This window comes from Callithrix jacchus, chromosome 3 (assembly GCF_049354715.1).
Source record: "Callithrix jacchus isolate 240 chromosome 3, calJac240_pri, whole genome shotgun sequence".
Classification (NCBI taxonomy): Eukaryota; Metazoa; Chordata; class Mammalia; order Primates; family Cebidae; genus Callithrix; species Callithrix jacchus.
In genome coordinates, this window is record NC_133504.1 from 21,308,214 (window position 1) to 21,328,486 (window position 20,273).

At 43.1% G+C, this 20,273-nt stretch overlaps 1 protein-coding gene across 12 annotated transcripts in view; it reads left to right on the plus strand.

Moving 5' to 3' along the window:
- MFAP3L (microfibril associated protein 3 like) overlaps positions 1-7,552 on the plus strand; it is a 49,420-nt gene extending 41,868 nt beyond the window's left edge. For all 12 annotated transcript variants that reach the window (XM_078367810.1, XM_078367807.1, XM_078367808.1 and 9 more), the window contains one exon: positions 1,842-7,552. In XM_078367810.1, coding sequence (XP_078223936.1) covers positions 1,842-2,773 — 932 coding nt within the window. In that variant the 3' untranslated portion in view covers positions 2,774-7,552. The remainder of the gene's footprint in view (positions 1-1,841) is intronic.
- Positions 7,553-20,273: the final 12,721 nt, after the last annotated feature.

The following is a 20,273-nucleotide window of genomic DNA, read 5'->3' on the forward strand; positions in this document are numbered from 1 at the left end:
GTCCCGTTCAATCAGATGGATATGCTAATCTGCCCTCCCAAATCTCAGATTGCCGGTTTAACAGGGCATCCAGACCAGTGCGCCTTGTGCGGAGTGCCGCTGCGCTGCTGCCACAACGGCCCTGTGGGCCAAAACAGCCGCTGCGTCACTCCGTGTCTCTCCTCCACCTGGGAATCCCCCCGTTCTGTGGGCAACAAAGATCCGTCTGAAAATGCGGCTTGAACTCACCCTCTGAGCCTTCACTGAGAGTAGCAACCCCGAGCTGCTGCAACCCGGAGCTGCTCCTTCCCCACCATCTTGAAGAGTCCGTCCTTTTTTTTTTTTTTTAAGAATGTGCACAATTTAAAGTCAACCCATGTCTTTTATTAAAATTAAAACTCACTATCATAAGGAGAACAAACAAGTAATACACAGTGCAGTAATAGATGCTTAAAAGGAAGCTCTGCATTCAGGTGCCTCAGCTCTCAGGAGAGGTTTCTCTAGTCGGCTCAGGGAAATAGAATGTTTTTATGGAGAAATATCTGCCTGGCCTTTAGAACTCCCCAAAAGCCTAACTGGGATCTTCATTCGCTCTATGGGACAGTCGAGGGAGGTGGCAGGGTTTCAGAAGGGCTCAGACCTAACACCCCAAACCCACACCTAATATCGTGTTTCCCTGGGGTCTCTGACCTGCAGGTAGATGAGCAGACTATATTCAAACCAAAATATTTCACTGGATTCAAAATATCATTCCTAAGGTGACACTAGATCCCTTCCAGAGAGGGCGGTGGGGGTAAGAAAACACGCATTTATTATCAATATATGTTCTCCTTTGTGACAAGCTTATTTTCAGCTTGATGGGTCTGTAATTTATTTGCAAGGCTAAAACAAATTGATATTAACTCATATCCAGCCTCTGAATATTCACAGTGTTAGCTTGTAACTTTAAATAGTGTGGATAATTCATTGTGGAGTCTCAAAATGAATGACATAAATTATATTTTAATTAACTGAGATCATATAAGGATAACTTCAATCTTAAATTTGAGAAACTCAGGTAAACAATTATAACTTAATTGCATTAACCTCCCCTTGAACATATATTCAGTAGAGGTATGCTCACTGGCAGGTTAGAGAACCAGTTGCTTTTAAGGTAAGGAACTTTTCAATAAGAGCACAGTGTTTTCTAAATTGTTGATTTCTCTCATTTTTCACTGGGAGGTGGAGTTACACAATAGGGGTTGGTAGTTAAGAATGCACTGGCCGGGTGTGATGGCTCATGCCTGTAATCCCAGCACTTTGGGAGGCCGAGGCAGGTGGATCACCTGAGGCAGGAGCTTAAGACCAACCTGGTGAACATGGCGAAACCCCATCTCTACTAAAAAATAAAAAAATTAGCTGGGCGTGGTGGCAGGCACCTGTAATCCCAGCTACTCGGGAGGCTGAGGCAGGAGAATTGCTTGAGTATGGGAGGTGGAAGTTGCAGTGAGCCAAGATCGTGCCACTGTACTCCAGCCTGGGCACAAGAGCAAGACTCCATTGTAGAAAAAAAAAAGAGCACAGCCTCTAGAGCTCGTGTTCATCTTCCAGTTCTATGGCTTCCATGCAGGTGTCTTTGGGAATGTTGTTTAACCTGACTGTGCCTCAGTTTCCTCATCCTGTAAAACAGAGCCAGTGTCAGGGCCCACCTTGCAGAGTTGTTGTGAAGGTTAGATAAGCTAATGCCTGTCACTTCCTGACACATTGTAAGCACGTTAAGTAGATGTTCATAGTTAGTAGTAGCTGTTCTTAGAAACGTTATCAGTTTGTAGAACAGGAGCTCTGTGTTCCCTGGTTGAATTCTCTTCTCTCCCTTCCGACAGAAAAATGGCAAATGCACGACAGCGGCCTCCTGAACATCACGAAGGTATCCTTCTCAGACCGAGGTAAATATACATGTGTGGCTTCAAACATCTATGGCACAGTGAACAACACGGTGACCCTGCGCGTCATCTTCACCTCCGGAGACATGGGCGTCTACTACATGGTTGTATGTCTGGTGGCCTTCACCATCGTCATGGTCCTCAACATCACCCGCCTGTGCATGATGAGCAGCCACCTGAAGAAGACTGAGAAGGCCATCAATGAGTTCTTTAGGACAGAAGGTGCAGAGAAGCTGCAGAAGGCCTTTGAGATCGCCAAGCGCATCCCCATCATCACTTCCGCCAAAACTCTCGAGCTTGCCAAAGTCACCCAGTTCAAAACCATGGAGTTCGCCCGCTACATCGAAGAGCTTGCGAGGAGTGTGCCTCTGCCACCTCTCATCATGAACTGCAGGACAATCATGGAGGAGATTATGGAGGTAGTTGGGCTGGAGGAGCAGGGGCAGAATTTTGTGAGGCATACTCCAGAGGGCCAGGAGGCCGCAGACAGGGATGAGGTCTACACAATCCCCAACTCTCTGAAGCGGAGCGACTCCCCCGCTGCCGACTCGGACGCCTCCTCGCTGCACGAGCAACCTCAGCAAATTGCCATCAAGGTGTCAGTTCACCCGCAGTCCAAAAAAGAGCATGCAGACGACCAAGAGGGTAGACAGTTTGAAGTCAAAGATGTAGAGGAGACAGAACTGTCGGCTGAACATTCCCCCGAAACTGCAGAGCCTTCTACCGATGTCACGTCCACTGAGCTAACATCGGAAGAGCCCACACCTGTTGAGGTATCAGATAAGGGACTGCCGCCAGCTTACCTGGAAGCCACAGAGCCTGCAGTGACACATGACAAAAACACCTGCATTATTTATGAAAGCCATGTCTAATACCAACCCCGAAAAGCTATGCATATCCAGAAAATCAGGGGCTGCTCCTTGTAATACAGATGTAGTACGCACTTGCCGCTAAGCCTTACCAGGAGACTCTCATCCCTTAGCTAGGAGTGAGGCCACTTTGAAAGGGGAAGCACCTGCCTGCTATGAATGGGACTGGCATTTCCCCAGTAGAAAAGGATGCAAGAAACATCAGGGTGCAGAACTGAGATCAGACAGAAGGTGCCTGTCTGTGTGATAGTTTCAGAGGCTGATCTCTGCCAAATACCTTAATTGGTGATGCCTTCTTGGCAAAGAGTCCACCACTGTAAGATATTCTGAGTTCAAGAACCCTGTCCAATGCACACTGCATTGCTTTTCCTTTTAACAAGTATAGGTCTGCTACAATAGCAAATGCACGTACGTGGGTTTTTTGCACTTTCTTCTCAGTTTTATTTACTTTGGCTGTTCCTTTTTAATGGAGTCCCTGTGATTGATTCTAATTGCTCTTTCTGGGTTAGTCCTCGTTGCCATGTTTGTCCTTATTTTTCCCTAGAACACGTACCTCAGAGACTTTGGTGTCAGTCACCAGTACCAGGGCTGATATCTACAAGTCACATTATATTTGTCATGTTCCAAAGTAGTTACGAGGGGTTTTTTTTTTTCGTTCCCCAGGCCTATTTTTATAGATTGCTTTTTTTGTTCATTTCTAATGAAGCTGCTGTTGTGAAACTGAGAAAAACTTTGCCCCGGAATAGCACTTTAATAGTCAAAAACTGTGTCTACCTGTCTGATTCAGAGAGCCTTTTGGTGAGCTCAGCTGAGCTGTGGAGGGAAACAGGAAAAGGTTAAATATACCCACACCACCCATGAAAATCACCATTTAAGTTACATCATCCTCCACACAAAGACTGATTCTTTACCTGGAAAATGTATTGCTTCCAAAGACAGAGGAGCCGATGAATTCCCGTGGGTTGTAGAATACCGGGTTCCAAACAGGCTTGCAGGGCCTCGTGCTGGTGCGTGACTCGGACACTTGCTTTTGCAGTCCTAGAACCAGCTCCGCCTTTGTGAGCTGCATAGCTGACTTGGCTGTCCTTAAAGGGGAGAGGGAAAGGTTCGGGTAATAGCAAAGGGAACTGTGCCATCAAGTTTCACGCCAAAATCATTCAATACTTATTCAGTCCTGCAAGAGAGTAGTTATATGTGAGGTGCATGATGTTATGGAAAGAAGAAAACTTTAGTCAGTCAAAGGCTTAATACCTTCCCCAACTGTGCCAATATCCAGCTGCCTGGCTTTGGGCAAGTCTGGGCTTCAGGTCCCTTATCTGTAGAAGGGGCCGAGGAGATGAACTCTGAGCACCATTGAAATGGTCTCACTCTGTTACAGAACCAAGCTAATCCTCGCTCCTTTTCACAATCACGTTGAAGACTTTTGCTTTGATCTCTCGGTCCACCTAATATTTTCACGCTTTATTACTTAAATGAGATTGTTGGTTTTGAGAAATTGTAGCATTTTAAACAAATTGTGGATCTTCTCCTTCCAAAAAAGTCATTAGGACCACATCTGCAATTGAGAATTAATGTTGGTGAGAATGAGTCATGTTATTTCATTTTTTCTGATATGCAAAGGAGACCGTAACCTTAAACTCATAAGGGCCTTAGCAAGCCACATCAAGTGGTGGGGTTATGATGTCTAAGATTGCATGGGCCACACTGGTGTGAGAGCAGACCCAGATGTTTACTCCTCACCCTGTTGCCGTCTGGACAACTCCCTTCTCTGGGGTTTAATCTTTTTCATCTGTAAATATGCAGGTAGCACTCAAGAGTCTACAGGATCCCTTCTAGTTCAAACATGTATAGTTTTACAGAAAGTTTGCAATCTTCCAGGATAACCAACCCCCACTGCATGAGAGAAGCAAAAATGGGTCCATGAAGTTGGATGCTTTTGCCATCCCGGCTTTACAACAAACCTAATCTGGCTCTGTAATGGAGGGAAGTGGGCTTGGCTTTAAACCTAGCCTTGATTTGTTGATTTATATATTAACTGTTGTGGAAGCCGATAGGACCTAGTCATGGAGTTTGATCAGGCATCTCTTGGAAAGGACTGAATTGTTGACTTCTAGATAGAAGTGCTTTGGGTGGTCACATAAAGAAATGAGTAGGAAGAAATTCGGAGAAATCATGACTCCTGTTCGGGCTCTCTGGACTAGCATTGTATGTTTAGGGGTTGCAGAAAAGAGCTCCAGCTCTTAGAATATAAAAATTTTCCAATTGTCATGAAGGTCCACAGATTCTTTACCATGGGTTTATGTGCCCAAAGCAATCACAGAGGACTCGAGTTCATTTTGTGATATGGTATGAATGTTACTCCGTTCTATTCAGTTCTCATTCCACCCAAACTCATGTGCAGGTTTCCACATGGAAGCAACAGGAGAAGGCATCCATTCCACCTAGACATTGAATAGTGATAAGAAGCTGAAAGTGGGCAGATTTTTAGTGGAGCAAGAGCAGACAGACGCAGCCAAAGAATGTTTCCCAATTGGTTTTGCTGATTTAGACTGCAGTGGGGAGAGAGTATATAGATTTTCAAAACTTTCTCCCTCTTTAAGGCATCAGAATGCTCTCGATTTTGATAATAGCCGACATAAAGGGAGGTTGACTGAAAACAGGAATTTTTCTTTCCAAAAATGCTACACTCTTCCTATCTATCTCGCAGCTTCTTTATGAAATAAGCGAGGCCCTCTTGCTAGAATATGAAATGCAGAAGACCTCGTGACTTTTAGCTGATTTTTCAAAGATAAAGTGAACTGTTCAGCTTCATAGAAATTCATGTATGTGACTGAATGTGTGTGTGTACACACTCGTGCACATTGGACTCATTTGGGCAGTTTTAAAAGCTTGACACTTAAATCCAAAGCCTCATCCTTTGGGTCTGATGTAGTCATTCTTAAAATCCATTTCTGGCTTCTGAGTCATCCTGGTCATATCTCTAGCAATGTTTTTCTTGAAATTCTGAAAATGATTCGCATATGTGTATATTTAATTCACTTAGATGATCTGTAACTTGGATGGTATTTATTCTAAATGGGAAAACCAATTTTATATGCAAAATCTATGTAATTTATATGGTTTTGTTTTATATATTATATTTTCATATCTTTAGGGCACATCTATCCTCATCTTTTTGTATACCATACTTAGCAAAAAGAAATACTAATACTTGACTAAAATCTCTAGGAACCAAATGTGATACATGTGATATATAACATACAGAAATCACTCTAACAATCTCTGAATGTCTTATCCATCCCAGCATTACTGTGCCGTGTCATTATGTCCAGAATGATTTGTCTTGGATGCTTATGAGCATTCCTTTTTCACTACTAAGGCTGAAAGACCTGACATCTCACGCAGTGGGGTTCTGGAATTCCCTTTCCCCCTTTATCTGTTTTCAGTGTTTGTTTCATTTTTAATTGCACAAGTCTCTGTTGTCTAACCTTTGTTCAGAAGGGCAAATATGAGATAACAAGAAAGCAATGTGTTAGACTGGATGAATTTATGGCTGTGTAAGTTACTTTAACAATTGACAAGATGTTTTAAGTCTAATGCTTGGATCTTTACTTACTGGTGATCTAGGATCACTCAGCTCTTTAGCACATGAAGAAAATGTCAGGTACAAGGGACATTTACATGTTTTGAACAGCACGCTCTGAGCCCAGTGCGGTTAACACAAATTGGCTTGACTGTAGAAACGCCGCTTCCAGCTGCTGGAAGAAATGGTTTAGAAAGGCAAACCAGATACCTTTTTATTCTGCCCTAGGAAATACAGTGTTGATCAGTGCTAAAACTCTTTAAGTGGCGCTCCCTATGGTTCTTTTAACTGGGGATTTCCTTTCAGTGTTTCCTCTGGTACCAACATGGAGCATTTACCTTGTAGTTCAGATACTGTGTTTCCCAGCGTTGTTCAGATACTTTGCTTTACCTCTGTTCGCATATCCTTTTGGCAGTCACTTCAGTAATTCTGTAAGTGTTTCTATTCTTGGTTTTTAAATCAAGTTACTAGTACTCTTTAAATACCTACCAAGTCTCATTGTATATTCACATTCATATTTTGAGCATCACGATTTTGGTCATTTAAAAAAAAGCCTTCAGTAGATAACACAGTTTATTTTCCTAATGATTTTTTTGGGGTTCCTCACTGATCAACCAGGTTTGGGTTAACGAATCAATTGCGGGGGGTGGAATCAAATAAAACAATAGCTTATTGCATTTTCCAAAAGATTTTGGAAAATGCATTTATCTTTTATCTTTTCTTCAAGAAGATATCATAGGATGATAATCTTTAACAGATTTTTTAGAGATGGAATTTATAAAGAGTTAATACTAAGAATACCACAATCAAAATTGAAGCTAGAGAATGTAAAAATAGGAAGTAAATAGTTCTAAGAATATTCTGGCATAAATTATTTTTATTTAGCCGTTAATAGAAACCTCCAAATGTATATCTCAGACACCATAGAGCTGCTAACAGTGAGAGTCAAGAAGATGCTTTAGATTTTGTTTGTTGTATTTCAGTAGTTCTGGATGTCCTTTGTTAAAATTGGAAAATGGAACAATGTCTTTAGACAGAAATGTCCATCTGGTGATTCTGTGAACTATAAAATGTTCACTTTTTAAAAATAAAGATGTAAACAAATGATTCATATATAAGTTGATATAACAGTAGCAAAAACAAAACCATGTGATCCATCCTGTATTTTGATTGATGCTTTAATAAAGGGTTTGCACAGGTGTGTGGAATGTGTGTCGTGTCCCACCGGATGGGTGGTGACTGTGGCTTGACTCATTGCTTCCCGTGGTATAAAACCTGCAGTTGGTTCTTACCCCTGCCCTTTGCATCTGCAGCATTTCTTGGGAAAAGAGAAAAAATGAAGTAATTTATATGTAAAACCTGCATAATTTTGTCCCACTACAGAAGCTTAACTCTGTCCTGACAGATTTTATAGTAATCGATTTTAATCATATCAAGAAATAATTTTTAGCACATCACACCGAGCTTGCTTTAGAGAATCCAATAAAGAAGCTCACATCCCTAAAGCATTCCATAGGGAGAAGGCATCAGTAGCAGAATGCCACAAACAGCTAGACAACACCAAATCCAAGAACATGCTAAGTAGGTTTCTCCCCCTGCCCGCCCCGCCATCATCCAGGCTGGAGTGCAATGGCGCAATCTTGGCTCACTGCAGCCTCCACCTCCCAGGTTGAAACGATTCTCCTGCCTCAGCCTCCAGAGTAGCTGGGATTACAGGTGCCCACCACCATGCCCGGCTACTTTCTGTATTTTTAGTTGATATAGGGTTTCGCCATGTTGGCCAGGCTGGTCTCAAAACTCCTGACCTCATGATCCGCCCGCCTCGGCCTCCCCAAGTGCTGGGATTACAGGTGTGATGTTTCTTTGACAATCAGTAAACAGCAAAAACCAAATTCCTCTTGGATGAGATGATTTTGTGGAGTATATATAAGTGAACCAAGAAAGGAGACTACCAAATGGAGAGTGACAAAAGAAAAGGGCGGCAAATCAGTGTTGTACTGCAGGGTGAACCAAACAGGCAAACAAAACAGCGGGGTGAGTTATCCAGAATTTCTGCTTGCAGCCATCCACAGGTTTGCTCTATTTAAAAAAAAATGATTTAAGCTGAGCATGGTGGCTCACGCCTGTAATCCCAGCACTTTGGGAGGCTGAGGCGGGTGGATAACTTGAGGTCAGGAGTTCAAGACTCAGCTGGCAAACATGATGAAACCCCATCTCTACTAAAAATACAAAAATTAGCCAAGTGTGGTGGCACATACCTATAATCCCAGCTACTTGGGAGGCTGAGGCAGGAGAATTGCTTGAACCCGGGAGGCAGAGGTTGCAGTGAGCAGAGATCACGCCAGTGCACTGGAGCCTGGGTGACAGAGCAAGACTCCATCTCAAAAAGAAAAAAAATTTTTTTTAAAAAGATTTTAGCAAATTACTCAGGTATAAATGGGAAAATTAACCATGTGTCATCACAAAAGAGAAAGTAGGAAACTTTTGTCCTAACTGGGAAATTCTGGCTGATCCCTGTTGTCAAGACCAGATCAAACAGCTGCTACTTTTTTTTCAGGTTTTGGAATGCCGTGTTCTGCCTGGCCTTCATAGTAAGGCTTAACATTAACAAATGATTTTCAAAGAAGCATATAGTCGCAGAGTTGGAAAATACGTGTGAGGGTATCTGATTGATTTCAAGATTTATATTATACAAATCTTTTCTGCAGTATCCCTGGCAAGTAGTAGTTCAGCTCTGTTTGAAAATCTCTGAGACAAAGGGGGAGTTCATGATCTCATTATATCATGTTCTGTTGTTAGGTTTCAAATGCTGAGTCAAGAATCCTAATAAAGGCACCCCACCAGTCCTTACGGAGCCATGTGGAGCTGGAAACATGAGTTAGTCCCGGTACAATAAAATCATTTTTACTGTCAAGACAAAACTAAAATTATATGAAAGAGAAGACTACAAAAACAGATTGGATGTGCCTGATACTACTACATTAGCTATATGGCATGTGGTTAACCCCCTTTTGAGTGAATGGTTTCTGCCAACAGGGATGTTGAAGACAGAATCGGTTACACCCCCCACCCCCTGAGATGCCATAAAGCTCCAGCTCCTTAAAGAGTTGTTCAATAACCAGGGAAGAAAATGAATTAACCAGCAGATTAATTGCCTCGGTTGCTTAGTATGTTTTTGAAGGACCATTAGAATTAACTTCCTGAAAGATGGATGGATGGATGGATGGAGTGGTATACTGAAGTATTTTTAAATAGCAATTGAATTAGATTTGGCACTAATTGCATTTACACTATTACATAAAATGAGGATACTAAGGGGAAAATAATTTTCCTAAGATATGAAGTAACAAATATTAAATAATTTTTAGAAATGAATGGAGGTTGGGTAATATGAATTTTTCAAAAAACAAATTTCTCACTACCAATATATTTTCTGCCTCTGGTCCAGTTCATTGAAAAAGGTGAATAGTTTTGGTGAGCCCTTGCAACTAACTAAACGAGTGGATTTTCTTACAATTGATTTGTGTTTTAAAGTTCATTATAGAATAGGAATCCCAGTGAACCATGCAAAAAATCACCTGGGCATAGAAATCCAACAAAATTAGGGGACTTTGTGCTGCTCAGCATAAATGCTGTACAGCGTCCTTTTCCTGAAAGTTTTCATGATTTAGATGAAGCTGATGTACATTGGAGACATCTTAAGTGATCAGTGTCTCTGATTTAAGTCAGATTTACCACTTAAATCTGATTGACTGTGTCTGCTGGTGCTGTAGACACTTGGTGAGGTTGATGAACAAAGTCCCAAAGTTCTAAGAGGATTCAGAATTCTGAAAACCACCAAAGTTTTGACAGAAAATGGAAAGAAAGATGTTTGTCTGAAGAGGGTCAAGTGATCCTGTGACAGCTGCATAGACTGCCCTCATTGTTAGCTGGTGTTTTCTATTCTCTTCCCTGCTGGCATTACCTCAGCTGTCGGACCAGCAGACCAACTTCTTCTGCATGATGTAAACGCTTGGTTATAAAATAGATTCCAGGAGAAAATTCATCTGCCATGTAGCAGGCCCTTTATCAGTTTAATGCTGGGTGTGTCTGAAATTATTTAAAACAAACCTTCCAAAAACTAGGACTCCGCATCATATTTATAGAAGTGTTTTCAGGCCGGGCGCAGTCGCTCAAGCCTGTAATCCCAGCACTTTGGGAGGCCGAGGTGGGTGGATCACGAGGTCAAGAGATCGAGACCAATCTGGTCAACATGGTGAAACCCCGTCTCTACTAAAAATACAAAAAATTAGCTGGGCATGGTGGCGCATGCCTGTAATCCCAGCTACTCAGGAGGCTGAGGCAGGAGAATTGCCTGAACCCAGGAGGCGGAGGTTGCTGTGAGCCGAGATCCGCCATTGCACTCCAGCCTGGGTAACAAGAGCAAAACTCCGTCTCAAAAAAAAAAAGAAATTTGATCTGTGATGATTGTTGAGAAAGAAAAAGAAAATTTTTAAATAAATCTGCAAGTGTTAAGACCTCAGAAAAATTAATTACATAGTCTACATTGTATTTATAGAGAAAATGGCAGTCAATAAGAGGAATCTGTGACTGTTAGATTGTTTAATGTGCAGAATAACTTTCTGTATCAATTCAGCCTCAATCATTTGGTTTCATAATAATAGTTGAGATATACTAATGATATTTCTGAACACTGTCAGGTCCTGAAAAAAAATCCAAATTTAAAAATAAATATTTTAGTATCATTATGACTATTTTGTTATCTTCTCTCATTCCATAATGAATTTGAGGTGATTGGATTAAACTACATTCTACTTTCTTTGAATCCTTTGAAATTGGTAATTGCTGTATTTCATACATGCTCACAAACTCCCGGTAACCTATTAGTGAAACATTTTACTCTCAATCATTTTGAATCAATGAGAAATTTATGGTATGATTATGAAAGCAGAGCAGCTGAGTGATCTATAAATGTTTCTTTATCTGAAGCTGAGAAAGGGAAGACTTTCTGCTAATATCTTGTTACGCTATGCTCGCAAATGGGGTGTGTGGTGGGAAAAAGACTGCAAGGACCCCTTAAAACATTTGACGCATTTCCTCCAACTTCTTACATATGGATTTGAATTGGCTTTTTAAGCCTTTTTGTTTATGAGATTTTTTTTTTTTAACAGTCTTGCTCTGTTGCCCATGCTGGCGTGCAGTGGCACAATCTTGGCTCACTGCAGCCTCTGCCCACCTGGTTCAAGTGATTCTCCTACCTCAGCCTCCTGAGTCACTGGGATTACAGGCACACGTCACATTAAACATTTACATTCACCTGCATAGAAAAAATCTAATATGGTCATGATTTTCCTGTGTGAGAGAAATCTAAAAAGGATGGCTATGCTTTTTGATACCTAATTTAGATTCAGTCCATTACCCAAACATTAAATTGTCTCACTCCAATATGTAGCAAAATGTGTGTGCTCACTGTGGGGGACTGAACCCTGACCACTGTTGTGAACACGTGTGTTTGCTTGTCTGTTGCGTGTCTAAATTTTATCTTTCTAAATACTCCAAGCCTGGGACATAGAGCAATTTTTTTTTTTTTTTTTTTTTTTTTTGAGATGAAGTCTTGCTCTGTCGCCCAGGCTGGAGTGCAGTGGCGCAATCTTGGCCCACTGCAACCTCCACCTCCCAGGTTCAAGCGATTCTCCTGCCTCAGTCTCCCAAGTAGCTGGGATTACAGGAACCCGCCACCATGCCCGGCGAATTTTTGTTTATTTTAGTAGAGACAGGGTTTCACCATATTGGCCAGGCTGGTCTCGAACTCCTGACCTCAGGCGATCTGCCCACCTCGGCCTCCCAAAGTGCTGGGGTTAGAGGTGTGTGCCACTGCACCCAGCCAGAACACGTATTTTTAAATTAGACTTTTCATTTTGAGATAATTGTAGATTTACATGTAAGAAACAGTACAGAGAAATCCTATGTATCCTCTACCCAGTTTCTCTCAGCAATAACACCTTGCAGAACTGTCATTACCAGGATATTGACATTATACAGCTTTCAACTCTGACTCAGATTTACCCAGTTTTACATGTACCTATTTGTGTGTGTGTGTGTGTGTGTGTGTGTGTGTGGATGTGTGTTTAGTTCTATACAATTTTATCGCATTGTGTGTTGTGTATCCTCCACCACAATCAGGATATAGAACAGTTCCATCACCACAAAGATCCTTCACATTGTCATATATAAACACACCTCCATCCCTCCCAACCCCGGAACACATTGTTTAAAAATCAGTAAACTCTGCTTCACTAGATAACTGAAGCATGTCTGAAACCAACTGTAGTGAGTGTTTTTCCAAAAAAATATGTGCCGATTTATCAGTTTCTTGGCCTCTGATTTCCCGTCACTTTTAAATAACTTGTACAGTGCAGCTAGAGACCCGGTTTGTGAATCAGAGACATGCATACACTTGAAGGCCTAGAAAACGCTTGAGAACCAGGAATACCTGCTACACTCACCCTGACGCAGCTGGAGGTCACAGTGAGGACCCCTGGGCGTCCAGTTTACACCCTTAACTGCCCTTGCAGCCGACAGATGCAGAACACAGAAGAAAGACATGGTTCGTACATGGCTTCTAAAGTCTCAAAGAGAAGTAGGCCAAGCACAGTGGCTCAGGCCTGTAATCCCAGCACTTTAGGAGGCTGAGGCAGGTGGATCACGAGGTCAGGAGTTTGAGGCCAGCCTGGCCAACATGGTGAAATGCTGTTTCTACAAAAAATAGCCAGGTGTGGTGGGGGGCACCTATGATTCCAGCTACTTGGGAGGCTGAGGCAGAGAATCACTTGAACCCAGGAATTGGAGGTTGCAGTGAGGCAAGATCATGCCACTGCACTCCAGCCTGGGCGACAGAGCAAGACTCCGTCTCAAAAAAAAAAGAAAGAAAGAAAGAAAAAGAAAATCACATTAAAGGCTCAGACAGCCCGTGTAATATTGGTTGTCTTATCCTTACATTGTTCTCCCTTGGCTAAGAAGGACTTAGTATGAGCACCCAGGCCATAATGAGCTATCTCTCAATTCGGATGTTGTTATATTAAGAAAGGCTTAAGGAACTTGGTAAAAACACCCCTAATGCCAATGGCCGTCTCAAGTATTGAAGTTAAAACAACTGGCCATAGTGTTGAGGAAAAGAACCTTGGCCCAAACTCCAAGGAGGCTGCAGGGGGCAGATCCCCGGAACAGGGTCAATGACACTAGAAACGTTCTCATTCAAAGCCACTGAAATGTCACCATGAAAGGTTTATTTCAGTAGAACATTGTTCTTTTTACGCAAACACCCTAGACTTGTAATCACCATTAGCCCTGTGCGGAATTGTCAATTCATAGTATGAGCTGATTTAATCCCGTAACTCTGCCTAACAACCCCCTGAACTCAGAGAGCCTAGGGGGACAGGGGTGTTGAAGAGGGTAAAGAAGGGCCATGTTGACTTCAGCAGGAATTCTGGGAGAGCTGGCCTGGCTGAAGGACCTGGACAGCCAGAAAGCATCAGAAACGCGAACCTCCTAGAAGCACAGGACACGAGTTGCCTAAAAGCAGCATGGGGAAACTGAAAAATAACTTCCACTTCATCCTGCTCCCCAGGATCAGCCATGCCCGGGTAGCAATGAGTTTTTAAAATGCATCAAATAATCTGTCCACTTAATGTAAATTAACTTGTCACCAGGCGCAGTGACTCACACCTGTAATTCCAGCACTTTGAGAGGCCAAGGCAGATCACTTGAGGCCGGAAGCTTGAGACCAGTCTGACCAACATGGTAAAACCCCGTCTCTACTAAAAATACAAAAATTAGGTCAGGTGCAGTGGCTCATGCCTCTAATCTAAGCACTTTGGGAGGCTGAGGTGGGCAGACTACCTGAGGTCAGAAGTTCAAGACCAGCCTGGCCAAAATGGTGAAACCCCATCTCTACTAAAAACATAAAAATTAGCTAGAAATCACTTGAACCCAGGAGACAGAGGTTGCAATGAGCTGAGATCATGCCAATGCACTCCAACCTGGACAACAGAGCAAGACTCCATCTCAAAATAAGTTAATTAATTAATTAATTAAAAATACTGAAATTAGCTGGACATGTAGGTGCCTATAATCCCAGCTACTCAGGAGGCTGAGGTAGGAGAATCTCTTGAATCTGGGAGGTGGAGGTTTCTGTGAGCTGAGAGCCGAGATCACACCACTGTACTCCAGCCTGGGTGAGAGCAAGACTGTCTCAAAAAAAAAAAGGAAATTAACTAGTCAAATCATTTCCAAGAAATTATTCCCTTGGATAGTGGAGGGCTGGCCTGTCAGTTAAAAGGAACATTAAAGCATTCTTCAAATGCTCATTTGAGAATGATAAACTAGGAAACTTTATTTCCATTAAGCTCAAAAATGTTATTTATACTTGTAGCATCCAAGACACCACCATACTGTATTTTCCACTCAAAACTCAGGATTAAGCAGAAAAATCTATAGTCCACACTCCAACTATGATGTTTAATTTTATTCAGTAATACCTAACAGTTTGTTCTATTTTCTCTACACATGATGTATTTTAGTTTTGCAAACTTGTTTATACTTATGTATCTACTGCAGGATGTAACAGTTCCCATCATTTCTTTTTGTTTGCTATCGAAGAGTATTTAGATAAAGCCAGGTAAACCCTTGAGTCTCTGGTTTACCCTTTATAACAATACTCACTCTCCTTCCTCCTTGTCTTCCAGGTAATTTAGCTCAAGTAATAGGCAGTTCCATATTTAAAGAATGAAAAGGCAAAGTCAGTTTCCCAAGACCAAGAATAGCAAGTCGGCAGTAGATTCTGCAGCTACTGGCTATGAGCTCTGCGCAGGCAGAGATCAAATCCCTACCTCCACAATGCTTCCCGGGGACTTTAAGGATTGCTGGCTTTAGTAAATGTTAGTAAAAAGAAACAATTTGTCCTTCAGCAAATTAGAATTTGGGGGGACTGGATAAAATGTGTTTATTCATAAAGCCCAGTGAAAAGTTAAAAGTTTTGAAGAAACTCTTTGGACCTAAAACCACGCTTGTCCAGACCCCCTTTTCCAGATGCTTGCTCTGGTCTGGACGTCTGTGTCTCCCCAATGCAATGAAGAGGCGGGGCCTTTAGGAGCAGATATGGCATGGAGGTGAAGCCCTCATGAATGGGATTAGTTCCTTTATGAAAGAGACCCCTTTAGTTTGCCGCTCCCAGCATGTGAGAACAAAACAAGAAGGCATCATCTATGAGAGAATGGACCCTCGCTAGGTCAGCCAGCCCCTTGATCAGAAATGTATCGCTCACAGTTCCAAGCAACGTATTGCTCACCTTGATCTCAAGACTGAGAAGGGAACAAATATAGACAACACTGGTGCGGCTTGGGCTGGGCAGTCCATGTCCAACGTTACAACCCAAGCTTTGGAACTGTGAGCAATAAATTTTCTTGTTTATAATTCACTCAGGCTGTGCTATTACAGCCGCCCAGAGAAATGAAGACAGTGGTTTCTCTGGGTAGATTTCTTTTTTTTTTTTTTTTTTTTGAGATGGAGTCTCATTCTGTCTCCCAGGCTGGAGTGCTATGGCATGATCTTGGTTCACTACAACCTCCGCCTTCCAGGTTCAAGTGATTCTCCTGCTTCAGCCCCCTGAGTAGCTGGGATTACAGGCACGTGCCACCACACCTGGCTGATTTTTGTATTTTTAGTAGAGACGGGGTTTCACCATGTTGGCCAGCCTAGTCTAACTCCTGACCTCATGATCCACCCACCTTGGCCTCCCAAAGTGCTGGGATTACAGGTGTGAGCCACTGCGCCCAGGCCAGATTTCTTTTTTAGAGAATAGAATGTTACTTTTTTCCCACATTTTCTTTTCTTTGCTACTTGGACCTAATATTTGAAAGGGCTGTTTAAAAGGCTTTTGTTCATTCTGGTTTTGCCATGGTGAGATGATTTTCTACAATTAGAAATCTGCAGTGAATTCAAGTGAAATAAATTGTGACACTGAAATTGCTTTACGTCATTACATGTCATGGTCTCTGCAAGCACTTGACAGTCACTGGAGGATGCAGCAGAATAAAACCACATCCTTTCTGCAGTGCAGATATTGGCAGGGACAGTAAGTGCACCCCAACGGCGGGTTAACGCAATCACTGTCCAAGGTGCCCTGCTGTGTTTTAGGTTTCTTTTTCTCAAAAGAAACAAAGCAAAATTCTAGTAGAAAGCAGAATTGGAGAACCCAGTTTCTAGAGCCTGTTCTTCCTTCTCTGCAATCCTCATCAAGCTAGACTGCCTTCAGTAAAAAGTAACCAGCGGTGCGCAGTGGCTCACACCTGTAATCCCAGCACTTTGGGAAGTTGGGATCAGCAGATTACCTGAGGTCAGGAGCTCGAGACCAACCTCGCCAACATGGTGAAATCCCATCTCTACTAAAAATACAAAAATTAGCTGGACATGGTGGTGGGTGCCTGTAATCCTAGCCACTTGGAAGACTAAGGCAAGAGAATCGCTTGAACCCAGGAGGCAGAGGTTGCAGTGAGCTGAGATTGCACCATTGCGCTCCAGCCTGGACAACAGAGCAAGACTCCATCTCAAAATAAAAAAAATAAATCAAAATAAATAGAAAAGTAACTCACAAGTAGCTGATGAGTTTAAATTTTCCTTTTCTAAATGAGAAGGCGTATATCTTCCCTGATTTGCTTTCAGGCTAGCATTGCACATGAGCCTCATTGCTGCAAAAGAGGAAAATACAACTCGCTAAATGAGGGAATAATTTCAAGATTGAGAAGGGAGTAGATATAGACATAACAGGCATGATATGCCAATTTAAACACATATTGACTCCAAAATCGCAAGCCTGTGCATTTTGAAATCAGTAACATTTCATTTTACCTAGCCAGCGCCTGTAGGTGTTCTGGAGCCCTGGTTCACCCAGCTCATGGAAAGAAGGAGGACTGATGCAGCTTCCTGCCGCTTCATTTGTCCAAGAAATTACCATTACCTCCTACTTCTTCAGAGAAGTCCAGTTTCTGTGCCGGGCACAGTGGCTCATGCCTGTAATCCCAGTACTTTGGGAAGCCAAGGTAGACAGATCACTTGAGGTCAGGAGTTCGAGACCAGCCTGACCAACATGGAGAAACTCTGTCTCTACTAAAAATACAAAATTAGCCGGGCATGGTGGCACATGCCTGTAGTCCCAGCTACTTAAGAGGCTAAGGCAGGAGAATCACTTGAACCCGGAAGGTGGAGGTTGCAGTGAGCCCAGATGCATGCCAGCCTGGACAACACAAGCAAACTCGGTCTCAAAAGAAAAACAAAGAGAAATCCAGTTTTTGTTATTGTTGTTGACAGATAATAATTACACACATTCATGGGGTAGTGATGTTTTAATACATATTATGTACAGTGATCAGATCAAGGTAACTAGAATATCCATTGTCTCAAACATTTATCATTTCTTTCTCTTTTTTTTTTCTGCGATGAAGTCACACTCTTTTGAGCAGGCTGGAGTGAAGTGGTGTGATCTCAGTTCACTGTAACCTCCGCCTTCTGGGTTCAGGCAAGTCTCCTGCCTCAGCCTCCAGAGTAGCTGGGATTACACCCGCCACCATGCCAGGCTAGTTTTTGTATTTTTGGTGGAGATGGGGTTTCACCACGTTGGCCAGGCTGGTCTCAAACTCCTGACCTTAAGTGATCTGCCTGCCTTGGCCTCCCAAAGTGCTGAGATTACAGGCGTGAGCCACGGCGACCGGCCAGTGCTTTTTCCTTATATGAGGTCAGCTCTTTTAGCTTTCACATTTGAGTGAGAACATGTGGTTTGCCTTTCTGTTGCAGGCTTATTTCACTCAACAGAACATGGATAGAACTGGAGAGCTATGTTCCTGGTCTTGATCTGCCTCCGTCTGAGTCTTGTTATGGGAAAGGCTGGACCAGATCCTCAGCTTTGTTCTCAGCCCCCAGGGAGTAATGAATGCCTTTGTTTAAAGTTAGCAGAGGCTTACAAGTCAGCCAGCGCTCACATTGACACAGGCAATTGCTGATATACTCCCGGAAATATTGGCTTTTACTGGTTCTCGTGTTTCGGCCATAGTTGTTTCTGGTCACCTCCAGACATTCTTGGTCACCATAGGTATCCCCTAACACACATCAAATGTCCAAACATTAATCGTTTTCAATGCTGTGAGTTAATTTCCCCACATTTTATAGGGAGCTTTGAAAGATAAGCCTGTGTATCTCCTTAGTTCCACATCTCTCTCCAAACTTCAAGGGGATCAGGCCTAATTTATCGCCACTAACGTGACTCCTTCTTATTGGCCTGATCCCTGGACCTCACGGCTCATTTTCATTTTCCCATTTTTAAGCCTCTCCTGAACTGCTCCCAGCCACTGTCACACCATGAAACGCTGCCTTTGTTCTTCCGTGTTCTTCAGGACAAGTAAATTCACTCAGAGGCCTCAAGCTATTGGGCCCTGAACTGCTTCCCTATGTGACAAGCTGCTTACATACCCATGTGCCCCTTCCCTTCACACCTGCACATGTGTTCATATCTGTTTGTGCACACACTCCACACACTTTCAACCCAGCACTTCCCTGGCAACCAGAGGCAGGGGAGGAGGAGGAAGAAGTGCTAACAGGTTTGTGATTCATGATTCATTCTGATTATTCTTGGAAACAGTCACTTTATCAAGAGGGATGATCTTTTCAAGAGGGCTGACCTTTTTTTTTTTTTTTTTTTTTTTTTTTTTAAGACAAGAGTCTTGCTTTGTTGCCCAGGCTGAAGTGCAATGGAATGATCTGGACTCACTACACCCTCTGCCTCCCGGGTTCAAGTGATTCTCCTGCCTCAGCTTCCTGAGTAGCTGGGATTACAGGTCCCCCACCACCACACCCGGCTAATTTTTGCACTTTTAGTAGAGACAGGGGTTCACCATGCTGGCCAGGCTGGTCTCGAACTCCTGACCTCAGGCCCTCTACCCACCTGAGCCTCCCAAAGTGCTGAGATTACAGGTGTGAGCCACTGGGCCCAACCAAGAGGGCTGATCTTATAATGGTAGGACCACGTCATCCTATGAAATGCAGGAAATCTCCCTGTCCCCTCTCATGTCCTGTATGGCACACCATGTGGACAGGAACACCCTCTCAACCAAAAACAGTTCTTTGTCTTGATTCTAAAATTCCTCTCCTCTCCTAAAGCTTAATGACACTCTAGAGGCAGTGGTGAGGGGTGGGATTCAGAACCAGATTCCAAACTTATTTCTTCTAGAGCCCTTCTGCCCCCACCCTGTCACACTCCCCTAAATGGCTGAACTCTATCATCGCTGCTAGGAGTCTGAGAAGGGCCTTGGGTCCCTGAGCTTTGGGCTGACCTGGCATCTGGCAGTGTATGTGGCTCAGCCACTGCTTTCTTTTTTTTTTTTTGAGACGGAGTTTCACTCTTGTTACCCAGCCTGGAGTGCAATGGCGCGATCTCGGCTCACCACAACCTCTGCCCCCTGGGTTCAGGCAATTCTCCTGCCTCAGCCTCCAGAGTAGCTGGGATTACAGGCACGCGCCAGCGTGCCCAGCCAATTTTTTGTAATTTTAGTAGAGGCGGGGTTTCACCATGTTTACCAAGATGGTCTCGATCTGTTGACCTCGTGATCCACCCACCTTTGCCTCCCAAAGTGCTGGGATTACAGGTTTGAGCCACTGCGCCCGGCCCCACTGCTTTCTTATGTAACATCAGCCCCTCCCAACCTCGCCATAAATCCTCTTTCCCAGCATTTGCAGGGTCACCAGAGACTGGACTCTAGGTATTATTTAACTAAATGGTAGAAATCCTTTTGAACTCTCTGTGTAAATCACTTCTTTCTACTTTGTGCTGTGCGTCTCTGAGTACATCATGGCCTCTTTATCACCACCTGAAGG